General features: G+C 39.1%; 1 protein-coding gene across 5 annotated transcripts in view; it reads right to left on the bottom strand.

Moving 5' to 3' along the window:
• The window catches only part of VTI1A (vesicle transport through interaction with t-SNAREs 1A), a 368,659-nt gene that overhangs the window by 71,301 nt on the left and 280,982 nt on the right, over positions 1-16,376 (bottom strand). Inside the window, exon 9 of one of the 5 annotated variants that reach the window (XM_089780210.1) lies at positions 1,400-1,443. The exons of the other annotated variants lie outside the window; for them this stretch is intronic. Within the exon in view, the coding sequence (XP_089636336.1) occupies positions 1,431-1,443 (13 nt within the window). The 3' untranslated portion in view covers positions 1,400-1,430. The remainder of the gene's footprint in view (positions 1-1,399; positions 1,444-16,376) is intronic. 5 annotated transcript variants of the gene reach the window in all.

Raw genomic sequence — 16,376 nt, forward strand, 5'->3', positions numbered from 1 at the left:
AACTAACAGGGTTGTGTATTTAACAAAGTATGCTTATATCGTGATTTCACTTTGGATTGCTACGCCAGATAGTTAAACTGCATTTAATCTAGGAAACTTGCATTCTCCATTTGGAGACAAAATAGAGAGTGAAATCTCTTCAGGCCCAGTGACTGAGTTTGTATAGAGCCTATCCCTTGGTGGCTGCCACCAGAAACATAGGACATTTGGAAAATATTAATTTAATACTCTGTTCTCAGACTGCTCCTCAGCCGAGGTACTACTTATTACATTTTTATAAAAAATACAGAGCTGCATTTTACTCATTCCCCCCCCCCCTTAAATTGAAACCTTATTGTATTAGAATACTGCTGTGAATCGGTTATGCATAGGTCTAGTGCACAGCTGAGTTACTGTCATTTGACTTGAATTGTCTGGTTGCACTGGGGTGAGGTACCTCACAGGGGCTTTTCAGCTGGAGCAGTGAACTTCAGAACCTGGTCACCTAGACCTCTCACAAACATACAGGGATCACTCCTCAGGATGAAATACTTAGAGGCAGCTGCAAATAATGGCAACAAGCCTGGGAGAGGCTAAGTGGAATGAGGAGGGAGGGGGAGAGAAGAAGGTGGTGTAGGCCGTGATAATTAGGGAATAGAGCTGGTGTTATAATAGACTGAGAAGAGATGAGCTGCCAAAATCAACAGGTCACATGTCAAAACAGCTCAATGCACTAGTCAGTTAACAGGAAGTGATAATACAGACCCGCTGGCTTTGTGTCAACTCTCATGCTAAATCACTTTCAGGAGCTTACAGGTACCTGTTTTAGTGACTCCCTCAGCTCCAGTCTAAATATATTGCAAGGTAAATGTGACAATCAAACCAGGGTCTCTTCTCACCCTATTTTTAAATGTATATTTCAACAAAACATCACAATAAGGAATACACAGAGATGCTGAGGGTCTACGCATCACAAGCAAAAATTGTAGCCAATAGCTTAAAATACACACAGCCACATATGTACACATACTTACGCATGCACACGCACACACATCTATATGTGCATGAAAGAATATATTTAACTCATTCAATAGTTCATTGTAGAGATTTGAACAGAAAATCCCCTTAGATTTTTAAATCTTTCCACTGTCCAATAGAGTAAAATTGCTGTGCAATCTGAAATAGCAGAATATTATAATGATCTCTGAACAAAAAGTGGTTGTCTTTTGTGTTGTCTTTTCCAAGCACTATTCAGAGAGCCCTTTTGCATTATAAAATCTTGAAGGGAAACATGTGAGAGGACAAGATGCTGTCATGTTTAGTAGGTTTATCAGTCTACTCGCTTGAGAACACAACAGGTCCTATCAGTGCCAAACTTCATATATCTTCTCTACCTGCATATTGAAAGTACAGCACTCACATTAGGTGGTGTAATACTTTATATTCATGAGTCAGGTGTGCTCTCTGAAACAAAAGAGAAAAAGAGAAAACACAAAAAGGTTCTGAGCGGTCTTCTTGAATGACAGTAGAAAGCATTTTATGGTTTACTGTGTCAAACACAACACATTTATCCTACCAGGCATGTATCTATTCAACGTTTCTTATGGTACTGATGCTCACAAAATGTAAAGCAAAATACAAAATTGGTCCACAGGAACACATTCTTCTCCTCTCTCTCAAATACAGCTTGAACCTCTCTAGTCCAGCACTCTTTAGTCTGGCAACATCTGTGGTCCAACATGATTTTAGTTAGCTGGATGTCCACTTATCAGGAGTGTGGCCAAGTTTCTTGCAGTCCCATAATGTTTGTTTATACCAGTCCTGGCTCTCAGTAGCCCTAAATGTCTTCTAAGAAGTGTTGGCGATTCTACTAGATAACATTGACCTTCTGTGGTCCGACAAATTCTCTGGTTTGGCACCGGTCTGTTCCCCAGGGTGCCAGACTAAAGAGGTTCAACCTGTACCTTGTCTTCTTTTCTTGTTCTTTCTTCTGATGTTACAGCATAAGGGCTTTTGAAGAGGTAAACCTTATGTTATTCTGTAAAGGGAGGAAGGTCTAATATCGGTCCATTATCTCGTGCCATGTGTTAGAAAAAAAACTGCCCACCCCGTAAAAACGTTTGGCCAGGCCACTCTTGCTATAATGGGCTGCAGTACTCCTTGGGAGAAACTGGCCACATCCTTCCTGTATACCATTGCCTTTAGAAAAAGGGAAGGTGTGAAAAGGGGAAAATAGCCTCAGAATCTCCCACCCGTCACCTTGGCGTGAGAACTGCGGGGCTTATCTGGTCACATGAAACTTGAACAGTTTTGGCCCAACCCCATGGACACAGACCCCCCACTTGGTGACCGTTGGACCATATATGGTAATATTCAAGCGCGGGAAAGCAATGTGCAGATTTGGGGATAAATACCCATCGCACAGTTTGCTCGAGGAGGTCTTCGCAACACACGTACCACCGTGCATGTGACTTCCCGTATACTCCAAAGCGCTGCCTGCCTAATCAACCGACCAGCCATCTCCCCTGACTCTCGGGCATAAACAAGGCCTTCGCAACTGAACCGATATCTTTGAAATGTTCTGTGTGCTGTGTATGTTGGTATGTATGATTTGATTTTCTTTGTTGTATAAGCTTAGTGTTGTAGTTGTTTTTGTTAGTACATAGAGTTTGTAGTTATTGTTATTAATTAGTGTAGCTGGATATTTTTAGAATAGAGACTATTCCCCTTGCCACTCCCATCCTTATATTTCTGACACATTTAACTAGAAATCGTAGAATATAATAAATACTGTAAATTCATTATTAACACCGTCTATTAAAAATCTTAGAATAAATACTATAAATTCATCACGGTCATAAATAAATATCTTTAATTTACTAAAACAGTCCACCTGGTTCTGTCCTTCCCCTCTTGGGTATGCATCATCGGACCTGTGGTTCTCGTGACACCATGGTGTTTCAAAGGCAGACATCAGCCACAGAGAAAGTCTTGCACCTTTGGATCAGTAGAAACCTCAATCTTGGTTCACACAAAGTGAAATGTGGTCCCTGATACCATCTGGGCTTTAAAGATTAAAAACAGGACCTTGAAGCATGGTCATGCAGCGTATTGGGGTACCATGTTCCCTTTATAGACAAACTGTAGAAAAATGTGAAGTTTCTTTAGTCTTATCTACTACATGGACCAATCCTCCTTGTACATGATTTCACTGCTTTTCACAATAGTATCTTCTCTGCAGTTTTTTGCCACTTGAAAAGTAGCCCATCGGCTTTCGGTTTCACTGTGAATTTCAGCAAAAAAACCTATCTTTCTCCCTTGCTTATGCGTTGATTACTCTCTTTCTTTACTTAAAAACAAACAAACAAACAAAAAACCTAAGTGTACTGAATACTGGGTTTTTCTGTGTTAGGCAGTTAATATGGAAGATGCTGGGCAGAATAAACTGTGTTTTGTATTTTTAAAATGATCAGATGAAATTTCTTTTGCTGGTAAGTAACAGCAGAACTCCACAGCAGACCTCCCCACAACAGCACATCATAGGAAAGATGTTCTCAACCATCTCTTTAAAAAAATAAAAGCAGCTAAGCAGGTTTCTTCACATAACAGAGCATCCAAAATGTTATCACTCCTAAGACTTCAATCAATTTCTACCTCAAGATACTATTTCTTCATTATTCACATGAACAAAATGATTCTTCCAAAAATAACCTTTTCACCATTGAGGTTTTAACAACGTAACTTCTCCTCACCTGACCCTGAAACCAAAACTGAAGACCACTGCTGTGTACATTTAAGGCTCAGTCTTGAGAGAGGTGCAGCTGTCCGGAGCTTACTCAGCAGCCTGCCACAGGATAGAATTTCAGATCTGAAGGAAGCATCCACTTGACAGCCAGTGACTCCATATTAAGATGCATCTTCTGAGTTATAAGAAGGTTAAAAACAACAAATAGTCTAGTAGCACCTTAAAGACTAACAAAACATATAGAGGGTATCATGAACTTTTGTGGGCAAAACCCACTTCTTCAGATGACTGGAGTATTAAAAGTCCAGATCCAAGAATAAATAAGGGAAGGAAGTGAGGGGAGGAGAAAAAAAAAGAACAGTGACTAGACTGTTCAAGTTACAAGAGTCTGATAAGAACAATTAGCACCTCCATTGTTTGTTTGGTTGGTTAAGTCATTAGGATGTGGAAGATAGTGTGTGAACCAGCCAATATCTCTGTTCATTCCAATCTGATAAGAATTAAACTTGTAAATGAAGTTAAGTTCAAACCCTTTCCTGTGTATTTGGCTTGTGGAATTGGCCTGAAACAACAGTGACTTGGAGACCCATTAATGTGTGTCCAGGCAGGTTAAAGTGTTCTCCAACATGTTTTTGTGTATTGCCTTTTCGGATATCTGGTTTGTGTCCATTAATTCTTTCCTGTAGAGCAGGGTTTCCCAACCTATGGGTCGGGACCCAAATATGGGTCGCCATTACATTTCAAAAGGGTCGCCAGGTGTCTCCCCAGGTGGCTCTTAAGGAGCCATTCACACATTTTTTTAATTGCCCTGGGTCACCAAGTCTTCCTGAATCGTCAAAATGGGTCCCCATCTGGAAAAGATCTTTCTGTGTGTTGCCTTTTCGGATATCTTATTTGTGTTCATTAATTCTTTCCCATAGAGACTGTGCAATTTGGCCAATACACACGGCAGTGGGGCGTTGCTGGCATTTGATGGCATTAGCGGATGTGCAGTGAGCCCTCATGTAGTGGCTGATGTTGTTGGGTCCAGTGATGAAATCTACACAAGCAATTTCTCTACAGCAGTGGTTCCCAACCTTTTCCAGATGGGGAAAAGGCAATACACAGAAACCTGTTGGAGAACACATTAACCTGCCTAGACACACGTTAATGGATCTCCAAGTCACTGTTGTTTCAGGCCAATTCCACAAGCCAAATACACAGGAAAGGGTTTGAACTTAAGTTCATTTACAAGTTTAATTCTTATCAGATTGGAATGAACAGAGACATTGGCTGGCTTGCACACTATCTTCCACATCCTAATGACTTAACCAACCAATAGAGGTGCTAATTGTTCTTATCAGCCTCTTATAACTTGAACAATCTAGTCACTGTTCTTTTTCTCCTTTTTTCCCCCTCCTTCTCTCCACCCCCCTTCCCTTATTTATTCTTGGATCTGGACTTTTAATACTCCAGTCATCTGAAGAAGTGGGTTTTGCCTATGAAAGCTCATGATACCATCTACATGTTTTGTTAGTCTTTAAGGTGCTACTAGACTATTCGTTTTTAAGTTTTTCCAGTTACAGACTAACTCAGCTACCCCTCTGAAGAAGGTGGTTGTTTATAAGAGAAAAACAGTAGAATGAATGAAGAGTTGTGAGAAAAGCTTCCTAATTCACTTCTGTGGTTTTCTATTTTCTGTGAGGTAAGAGCTCCCTGTAAGTACACTTTTGACTTCCCTCATCTTAAGTCAGTGTAATGCTGGAGAAAATTTGCCCCAAATAACCAGTGTGTCACCTTATTTGCTACGAGCTAGACTGAGACCACCACCTCAACCTGCCAAACAGTCTTTGGACAGCAATGACTTCAATTTACTCCCAGTCTGGTTCTCATCTGAATTACTGACCTGGAGAGGAAAGGTTATATAACCCACAATCAATCTCCTGAGCTATCTGGTTACAAAAGGGACTATAAAAGATACTGAGGAGCTCAGATTCTCCCCAGTTGGATGGTACCCTAGAAACATCATTGATTATGTAGCTGTAGCCAGATATTATTAATGAATTTGTGGCTTTCAAACAAAGGGATAGGACAGCTTTTTGTAGACACTACTTATGGAAGAAAGCGGGAAGTTCTCTGCCTTTCTTTCTGAACATGTTTTTGCTTCAAGAATAGAATAATCAAATAATTACAAGTTTTGTAGATTCTTATTAAGCTACTGGATAGCATTATTCCCACCAACTCCTTTGTTGTCTGTAGTTTTACTCTCCATAAATGAGAATTTCATACAGATGTCAAAGATGAAATAGGACCAATATTACAGAGAATGGGATGGAGACAGATACACTCATGGTTAAGACTAAGATAAGCCATCTTTTGAGAAGTTAAAATGACCTTTTCTTTAAACAATTATTTCTTCTACAATTCACCTTGCTTACAAGCATCCTCCTTTCCACGTGAAATTTTCAAATTTGAAACCCTGACATCCAACTGATTAGGGCTGTAAGAGCTTTTCTTCCTCAAAATGTACCATTATTTCTCACTCACTGTTGACCTGTGTGATGTTATCTTAAACACCCAAAAATCTGTAGGAATTCTACATACATCACCATCTGTTTAGTGTTACCCCATTTATTCCCTTCTTTTTTCCACAAAATATATGATACACTAATAACAAGTCGAATGTTCAACAAATATTAACGACTGCTTGTAACTCATCACATCTTTCATTCTAATTTTTTTATGGAAGCTATTTGTGAATTTTCAGAAATATTCACTATTAGATTTTCTCACTGGACTGCAGAAATTATATTTTCTTTTTTGGAAATTTACATTTATTCAAATAGGGCAACAAGCTCCTTCTCCCCATTTCTTCTGGCTCTGCTGAAGCCCCATGAAGGGACTGTACCTGTACAATCCAGTGCATTAAAGAGGAGACATATGGGCTGGCTTTGGTGACACTGATGCATGGGTCTTGGAGCCTTTACAGAGATGCATGTGATGATATTCTTAGTCTCAGATGCTGTGGTGATAAGTGTGGTATGAATGTATCAATGGATTACATAGGATTCAGAGGCTTCATAGAGCCAATGGCTGAAGACTTCAAATGGGGGGGGGGGGGTGCAGAAGAGTGGCAGCCATTATTCCAGTGCCACAGAAGACCTAAAGTACATCTGTGAAGACCACTTCACGTCGGTGCCAACACTGAACTAGGGCCCTGTGAGGAAGCAATTGATTTCTTCGAAGAACTGACATACACGTTAAGCACAATAATCTTCACAACTGTAGCTTGTATCGTAACCATTTTAAAGATGGTAAATCGAATCATGGGGAGTCTAAGGGACTTGCCTAAGGTCACATTCTGAGCCAGAGGCAGGGAAAGTCAGGAGTCCTAAACCATGATGTCTGGCTTAATGCCTAATGATCCCATTTTGCCCTTTTCAGTTCTCTAGAGACCCTACATTGTGGTGCCTTGCCATTCCAGCCAGAAATGGGTGGCTACTACTCTGACCAAAGTAGGATGTTGTTTGGTATATCAGCCAAAACCTGGATGTGAAGGGTAAATGAGGTACTCTCTCCTTGTGTGGTTGGAGAGCATTGTTATTTCCAGAGTGTTCCTAAGGCCCAACGAGTCAATGATCGGAGTAGGCCTTTTGTGACATCATAAATAATACACTGAATAAAACATAGGATAGTCCAGGGTGGACAATAAGCAGCCTACAGTCTAGGTACAGTTCACCGGGTGGACTGCCACATAATTTATTTATCTGCGTGTGCACAGGTACAGCTGCTCGCAGCTCCCATCGGCTGCAGCTCACTTTTCCCAGCCAATGGCAGCTGTGGGGAGTGTTACCCTGGTCCACGATGCTTCCCACAGCTCTCATTGGTTGGGAGCAGCAAACCACAGCTAATGGGTGCTATGAGAGGCCATACCTACAAATGAGCAGGCAAACAAAGCGTCCAGCAGCCGGCCAGGGGCAAACCCTTGCAAAATGCATCTGGCCTAGGGGCACTCCTGCTTTAGGCTAACTCCCTGAATTTTTTTTATATAGCAAATAATAATAAATAATAATAAATAATAATAATAATAAACACACAACTTAACTCCTGTATGGAAATATATACCAGCAACATGTTTGATTCAATATGGCAATCAATATTTCCTAGACTATTTTCATATTTGCCACCAAACAAGTGTTAGATTAAAAAAACCCCAACAATAACTCCTTACTGAAGCAAAACATCATTTTGGCAAAACATAGTTATTAAACAACCAGTGTAAAATGTGTGGCTTGGGAAAGTTTAAGAATTTGAGTCTCCCTTTACATCATCTCAGGCTCATCCTTTCACATGCTATTATAAATCAAAGAGCTATAATCAATTCTGTCATGAATGGGGGTTTGGTCTAAAGCAACAATACTACCATTTGATATGAGAATAATCTATTGGGACCTATAAAATCAGCTTGCCAGCTATTTTAAATCAACTGACCACAACTAGCAAACAACTATTAACATGGTGACTGTGTGGGGATACAAAGATATGCAGTGTCTGCACTGGTGAACCACAAAGTATTTCTAAAAGAAAAAATGCTAAGAGAAAGGTGGCCTTCCCTCCCACATTGGTCACTACAACAATGAATTTATTCAGTCTTTACAATCATTTGTGCCATTTTATGGGAATATTCCACTAACGTACAAAATTATAGCTGGTGGCTGACATTATAATTTGCATAATAAACAGATCAAAACATTCACAGCTGGGCTAGCTGTTTCATTAAAGGAGTGATCAGAGCACTCTGTGTATATATAAGATAAGAATCTTCTTTCACCTTTGAAAATAGATGATAAAAATCTTAAATATATACTATAATAAAAGCCACATTAGAGATTCTTTACTGTGCACTTTTTAATTCAGCAATGGCAACTCCAATGGCAACTCCAACCCTCTCTTATTCTCTGTTATGAGCTAGAACAAACACATCTTTTCTTGTATGTGGAAGGAAGGAACTACAGAATTAAGGAGGAGACCTTCGCCTTAATTCTGTGAAGAGCAGTTGGAAGAGGCTCCATGAGGTTCTGAGGTTAAGTTAAACCTCAGGTATTCCACAAAACACTGCAACCTGTTGTTATTGCACTAAAAGGTAAGTTCAAATTATTTTATTGCTGTGTTTGACTCAACAACAGTAAACTGAAAGAAAAAAAAAAAGAGTTACTAAATTAACCCCCCAAATATGTTAAGAGATTTTTCTAGGCAGATGTTTTCTTAAAAAAGAATCCCATAACACATACCGTTGGAAAAACACTTTAGAATCCATCTTCTCTTTTTTTCAGAACAGAATGAGGAAAACTGTACAATTTTGTGGCATAAAGCAACACATTTTTAATACAGCAAGATATTTCCAACACGCCGTGGTCAAACTGTAAATAATCAGTTCTAACGTAACAAAGCAGCAGGTTCATTTTCATGATAACGTAACAACTAAGTTACTTTCAACACAAGATAATAATACAAAAGAACAGGTGCAGGAATATTTTTACAATTAGCAAAGTGTAATTTTACTCCAGTTTTCTTGTAATAAAATAAATGAGAGAAGCGTTTTCATTCAGACCATTAAAAAAACAGCAACAAAAAACAACTACCACTGGATAGCGACCTGGCCTCAACAAGTTTAGCCTAAAGTCTGTAAGTTTTAGAAAGTTGCCATTGACTGAAAACAGCTGGCTTGAGTGGAAATGCTTATATCACTTTAGCTGTAAAGACAGCTCATGTTTCTGCTATAATACATGCAAATTAAAAAAATCTGGAAGCGGTAGAAGAATTTTTTTGACACCATGTTCCATTGTCTCCTAAACTGAAGGCCATTTTTAGTGGGCATTTATAATGCCAAAACCAGAAAACAAACATTTTTGTCTTAGAAATGCTCAATACGCTTCATGAGTTATGAACCTAGAACTACACCAACTCAGCTGTATAAAGCTAAGAGGTGCATATGCTCTTTTGTGTGGAGGAGAAAGTATACTGAAACTCTCACTTAGGCTATGTCTAAACTACATTCCTCTTTCAAAAGACTTTAGGCTAAACTTGTTGAGGCCAGGTCACTATCCAGTGGTAGTTGTTTTTTGTTGCTGTTGTTTTTTTAATGGTCTGAATGAATACACTTCTCTCATTTATTTTATTACAAGAATGAAGTCGATGAAAAATTCAGATGAAGCATGGATTTACAAATCTCATGCCTCATTTGCATAATCGCAAGAGAGCTTTTTCAAAAAAAGGTTTTTTGAAAAAGAAACCGCAGTCTAGATGGGGTTCTTTCAGGAAAAAACCCTTTTTCGAAGGAACCCTTACTCCTGAAAAAATGAGGTGTACAGGTTCTTTCGAAAAAGGGTTTTTTTCCCCTGAAGGACCCCATCTTGACGGCAGTTTCTTTTTCGAAAAACCCTTTTTCAAAAAAGTGCTCTCATGCGATTATGCAAATGAAGCACGAGATTTGTAAATCCATGCTGCATTTGAATTTTTGATCGGCCTCATTTACATTCCTCTTTCGAAAGAGGAATGTAGTTTAAATGTGCCCTGAGAGACCCACAAATTTCCAGTTTTCCTTCATATCTGGCACCTGGACAAGCATTCTTCCTGCTACAGGCTATGACTTTCTTTGTAGCTCATCAACCTCCCTCAACTGGCCAAACAAATTGGTACTTAATGCAAGAGAAAGCCCTCTTCCCAGGTCCTGAGTTCACAATCTCCACTGCATTCCCAATGCTAGCCCATACTGGCCTAGGAGTAAAGGAGCGCAAACAGAAGACCAAAGTCAGACACACTTGGGCTGCATAGTCTGGGCCTCAGATAATGATAGCGTGATGCTCTCCATGTGATCTTACCAAGACCACGCCATGAATACTGTAGCTCATTTCAGAGCACTAGTTGCAGACAAATTAGTGGGGATAAAGACAAAAGGAACAAACTTACAAATATGTAAGAAAATGTCAGATTACTTATACACATACACAAAAGCACCTTCACTAAAAGACAACTACGGATGACATAACTGTAAACTGTACATACCACAGAGACACAGGGATTGTTCAAGGTGATAAAACAGAGGTATAATTAGGAAAAAAGGGATGAAATTAAGAAAACTTTACTTTACATACATTAAAAATTAATGTTTGATCATGGAAGAGTCTTCCAAGGCAAGGATATGGAAGCTCCGTATCCTGGGGCATTTAAAATAGAACTAGACCTAGCTGGATAAATAGGATGACTTAATAGGTTCCCCCCATTTATTGTTTTTAACTGTGTGATTAAGATTGTTTCTTGTATGGTCTATTTGCTTGTGCTATCATTACACCGGCTTGGAGATATGAGTCTATGGATAGAATAGCAGAAACTTATTGCATAATTGCACACAGTGAAATCTGTGCCAGCTACTCATGGCTATATTTATAGGATATAGATGACCTATATTTACAGATGAGTGACACACATGTGGTCAGATAAATATTAGACAGAAGGGATTTAATAGTGTGGTCGATTAACTGATACACAAAAGCGTATTGGTTAATGCTATAGACTACATGCAACCCCCCACCAGTAAATTTTTTAGCAGGCTGGCCAACAGCCTGGCTCAATTCCAGCTTGTGCCAGGTTCAGGAGCTTAGACATACCCTGGACAGGGGCTGCTGCCACCCCACGCTACTGCCTCTGTATCAGAGGCAGCAGAGTGGGGCGATGGGCAGCCGGTCTGAGCTGTTTTTTAAACTGGCTCTCCTTGCGGAACCAGCTCCCACTTGGCACCCTGTGTTGCTGCCTCTGATACAGAGGCAGCAGCGCAGGGTGGCAAGGGACTCCCTGGACTGGGGACGGAGCACACTGGGTGCCAACCCTGTCCCTGAGGACTACAGAATAGTCAAGTAACCAATAAGAATTCATGAGATTAATCAACTATTCAACTAACCGATATTTAACATCTCTACTAGAGAGACAATTGTACATTGCTCTTGTATCCACTTTCCTACTTATAGTGTCTGAATACCACATAGGTATTTAAAAACAAACACTAAAATAAGCTCTTTCTTGATTGTACCATTCCCCTCCCTTTCCTGATCTCCTTCCAGTCCTTCCTGATCCGTAGGAGATAGAGCAATGTACTGAACTCTGATTGGCCTCACGGACAAACAAGTATATCATTTAGTTAACCAGAAATAATATTTTTAATAAAATGAGTTCATTTTAAAATACAGTATTTTATGGACAAGCTGTTATTTATTATCCTATTTTAAGCATGGGCAATGTGCATGATGCTGTACAAGACAGACTCGTGTGCTTTATGGCTACCTGAAACATACAAAGGTGCAAGCAAGCTTCCTGAAAGGTAGTGGGCATCTGTCTCAGTCAAAATAAAAAACCAACTGCTCAATTAAAACATCCATCTGAAATCTAGACCTGTCATTTAGTACAATAGAAATTAAGTAATTGTAATAGAACTTTGCCACAAAACCAATATTTGCCCTTCAAAAGTAAACCTCTCTGCTTCCTCTTAGCATTTGTCTCAGATCAGGGACAAATATAAAGTTAGCCCTTAACTAAAATTCCTACTAAGAAAAAGTGGATTCTATTTAAAAAACAAAAGACAAATGCAAGAAATCCCACCAAAGCTGCAGGGTAATGTTTCTCATTAACTAGAACATACATTTTCAGAAGTAAAACTTCATGCTTTTTTCTGACAATAATTAACAAATTTTTGTATATCATTTTATAGAAAAATTACTCCCTAGATAATGACTTTGCTGTTTCTTTACACTGATGAATATTGCCAACCTGTTTGTTTTTTGTTAGGAACAAAGAGAGGAGCCCAAAGCCCATTGCTGCTAGCCATATTTACAAGTCCTCTCCTCTTCTATGTTGTTTTGAACTATAAGACGACAGAAAATCTTTTTAAAAACTTAATATAGAAAAATTAGCATGACCAAAACAGTTTCAAACCTTCTTCTTCAAATGAAAGTACAATACACATTTGAAACTGCAACTGAAGTAACATTTGTCTTAGTAAACAGCAATTTGTACTGATAAGTTTATTTATACAATCACTGAACACAAAATTTGTGCCTCTGTATTATTCTACAGGATGGATCCAAAATTCAAGAAAAGTTAAATTGAATGAACAAGAGTATCTGTATATTTAAAAATGGGTTTCTTTTATTACTCCACCTAACACTAAATCAGCACAATAAAACTGCCATTTTAAGAAAGTCTTACAAAGTTTGAATGAACAAGTGTACTTCATTACAAAAGATAAAAGTTTCTTCTTCCTTACAGTGAATACAGGTAATTTCAGAAGCAATGGCTCATAATTATTCACTATTGCGAAGCTTAAAAAAGGTCCATATTGAAATCAGTGACCTCCAGTTTCCCTTATGAATGAATGGAGCCAAAAATTCTCATTTTGCTGGAATGCTGGTTGATAACAGAGTTAGGCAAAACATGCATTCCTTCATTACAGTGTGGTCTACGGGTTCATTTAAATAACAATATCCAGCATAAAAGTCACAAAGGAATTATCTAGCCATTTCAATATGCTGAAATGCATTATTAGCACTAACAATAAGCACGGAGTAAATAAATGACTGCCTTTTATTCGTAGCCTTATTTCCGATGATTTAGCTTTATGCATATCCAACTTTATATTCAACACTTTGGTCAAGAGTATTTGCTTGTATAACTTTTGAACTGGAACACACATATAAAATGTCTCTCCTGTGTTTTTCCATGCGCAGAAGAATCAGCACACATTGTCCAATGAGGGAAAAATGATCTCTGACTTGTATAAGATATTTTAAAAACAGCATTCTCATTACTTTCCATGCAAAAATCATTAAAGGTATTAACCCTTCAAATCACCAATCTCAGGGAACTGAGAGGCAAGACAAACTACATCTTGGCATAGAAATGATGAAGTAGCAAGTATGGAATCTAAATTCACCACTTTGGACATCCTTGAACGATTAAATGAGAGCAAGAGATAAAGCCTACTAACACGAATGAGGTATAAAATCTTTGTGCTAAATGCATTTCCCTAAGATACATTACCATGGTCCATGCTGTGTATTAGTTTTAGAAGGAATTTACAATGCAGTGTAATGCTTTCAAAGAAAGTTCAGAAAGCAGGAGTTGTACTAATTATGAATTATAGTGACTTTGCTGTGTTTAATTTTAATGAGAGTTTTTATTTCCTCTGCAAATTTCAGAGTGGAGCCTCTGTATGGCTTCACAGTCCCATCATAGGAAGGGAATTAATTTTATTTTGTTAAGACTCATTTGATTTGCAGCAAGACTGAATTCACAAATAGTCCATGCTCAAACATAATATGTTTCTTTACCAGGGAATGCATTATGTTTTGATCCTATTTAGAAGCAAGCTATAACACAGATAACAGACTAACATTCTCACATGGACAGAGCCAACTGAGGCTGTTAGTTAGGTTAATAAAACTTATTGCATCCCACAATGCACTATAACTGCTAAGGCAATATGGGAGAGCTATCCAGATTTTCCCAGAATGCACTGATGCACTCAAAGTAGTGCAGCATGGCTAATGCAAATAGGCCAATAGGGTTAATGCACGTAAAGCCTAGAGAAAAGATGATTATATGGATATGTTTCAAAATATGGCTATACTAACCCTGGTTCATTTTACAGTGAAGAAGTTCACAACTCAGGAAGATAAAATTCACTGTCCCCCTGTCACAGATCCTTCACTCCAGGAAAAGAGAAACTAGCTTGGGAATCTTGGAGATATCCCCATCCATTATTGTCCATCAGACTCAAATGATGATTCTTGTAGTATTTACTAACAGCAGGAAAAACCAAGAACTGGAGTAACAGATACGGGATAAAATTTAAACGCACACTGAGGGACTGACATCAAGAAATGTTGCTGTAAGCTTGAGACTTATCCATTGGAAGCAACAGAAGAGGAGAAAGACCTAGGGGTATTGGTTGATTATAGGATGACTATGAGCTGCCAATGTAATGTGGCCATGAAAAAAGGCTAATGGAGTCTTAGGATTCATCCAGTCAGATTTCTCTACTAGAGATAGGGAAGTATTAGTAGAATTATACAAGGAACTGGTGAGATCTCATCTAGAATACTGTGTGTAATTCTAGTCTCTTGTGTTAAAGAAAGATGAATAATAACTGAAATAGGGGCAGAGAAGGCAAGGAGGCTACCTTTTCAGAGGAGACTCAAAGAGCTTGGCTTGGTTAGCCTAACCAAAAGAAGGTTGAGAGAAGATGCAGTAGCTCTCTGTACATTAGAAATATAAATATTGGTATTTAAGTGCCAATGTGGACACAAGAACAAATGGATATAAATGGCCATTGATAAGTTTAGGCTTGAAATTCGATGAAGGTTTCTAATCATCAGAAGAATGAAGATCTGGAACAGCTTTCCACAGGGAGTAATGAGTTTTTTCCCCACAACTGGCTTCAGGATTGAGCTTGATAAGTTTATAATTGGGATGGTACGATGAGAGTGCCTACAATGGCATGTAGCTGATCCGTGACTGCTAGTAGCAAATACCTCCAACAACTAGTGATGAGACACTAGTTGGGGAGGGCTGTGAGCTACTATAGAGCAGTGTTTTTCAAAGTGGTCCACAAAACCACTTTGAGGAACCTGTTAATTGGCCGCTCTGGCATGTTTACTTACCTGCTGGAGTGGCCAGTTAACAGAAACTACTCCGAGGGACATTTTGAGAGAATTCTTGTCTGGCTGGTGAGTCTTGCCCACATGCTCCAAGTCTAAGTCAGTGACGGGCAACCAAGCCTAGTGAGTGGGCCTCATGAGTGGCCATGTCTTTCTGTGGGCCACAAGATAGTAGTAACCAAGATGGTCTCTCGGGACAGGGCAGTTTTGCACACTGTGTTCATGTACCTAGAATTTTGGGATGTGCTGACTGAACCGTAGCAACACTTTGATTGGATGCAGAAGGAGCAAAAGGCTCTTATGGTCAATGCTGTGTGCAACTAACACACACCTCACTTCACATGCTCTTGCTTTAACGTGTATGTCCCGTTAGTATTATCGGGAAGAAAAAACCCTATATGGATGGAAACCAGGGGAATCTGACAGCCCTGTGCATGGGGAGCTGTAAACAAAGTATCTCCCAGGCCACACATAGAACTCCGATGGGCCGTGCCCACCACTGGTATAATTGCTCAGGGGACAGGAAGGAATTTTTCAACCAGGTAAGACTGGCAGAAACCCCAGGGTTTTTCAGTCTTCTTCTGCACTATGGGGTGTGGGTCACTTGCAGGATTAAACTAGTGTGACTGGTGGATTCTCTGTAACTTCAAGTCTTTAAATTGTGATTTGACAATGTCAATAGCTGAGCTAGTAGTTACGGGTGGACAAGTTTCCATGGCCTGCAGTGTGCAGGAGTTCAGTCTAGTTCAGTGTTTCTCAACTTTTTTTTTAATAAAGTACCCCTTTAAAAAAATTATAAGTATCTTCAGTACCTACAGTTTTCAGACATATGCAGGTTTTTTTTCTACCATTGCAATACATTTGTTTAAACAACTTAATTGTAGCTAGGCGGACAATGACATTTTTGGGTGTAAAACGTACAAATATAAAGCACTGTAAAACAAAACAAAAATTCAGTTTTCTCC

This window comes from Pelodiscus sinensis, chromosome 8 (genome assembly GCF_052426305.1).
Source record: "Pelodiscus sinensis isolate ZL-2025 chromosome 8, ASM5242630v1, whole genome shotgun sequence".
Lineage (NCBI taxonomy): Eukaryota > Metazoa > Chordata > Testudines > Trionychidae > Pelodiscus > Pelodiscus sinensis.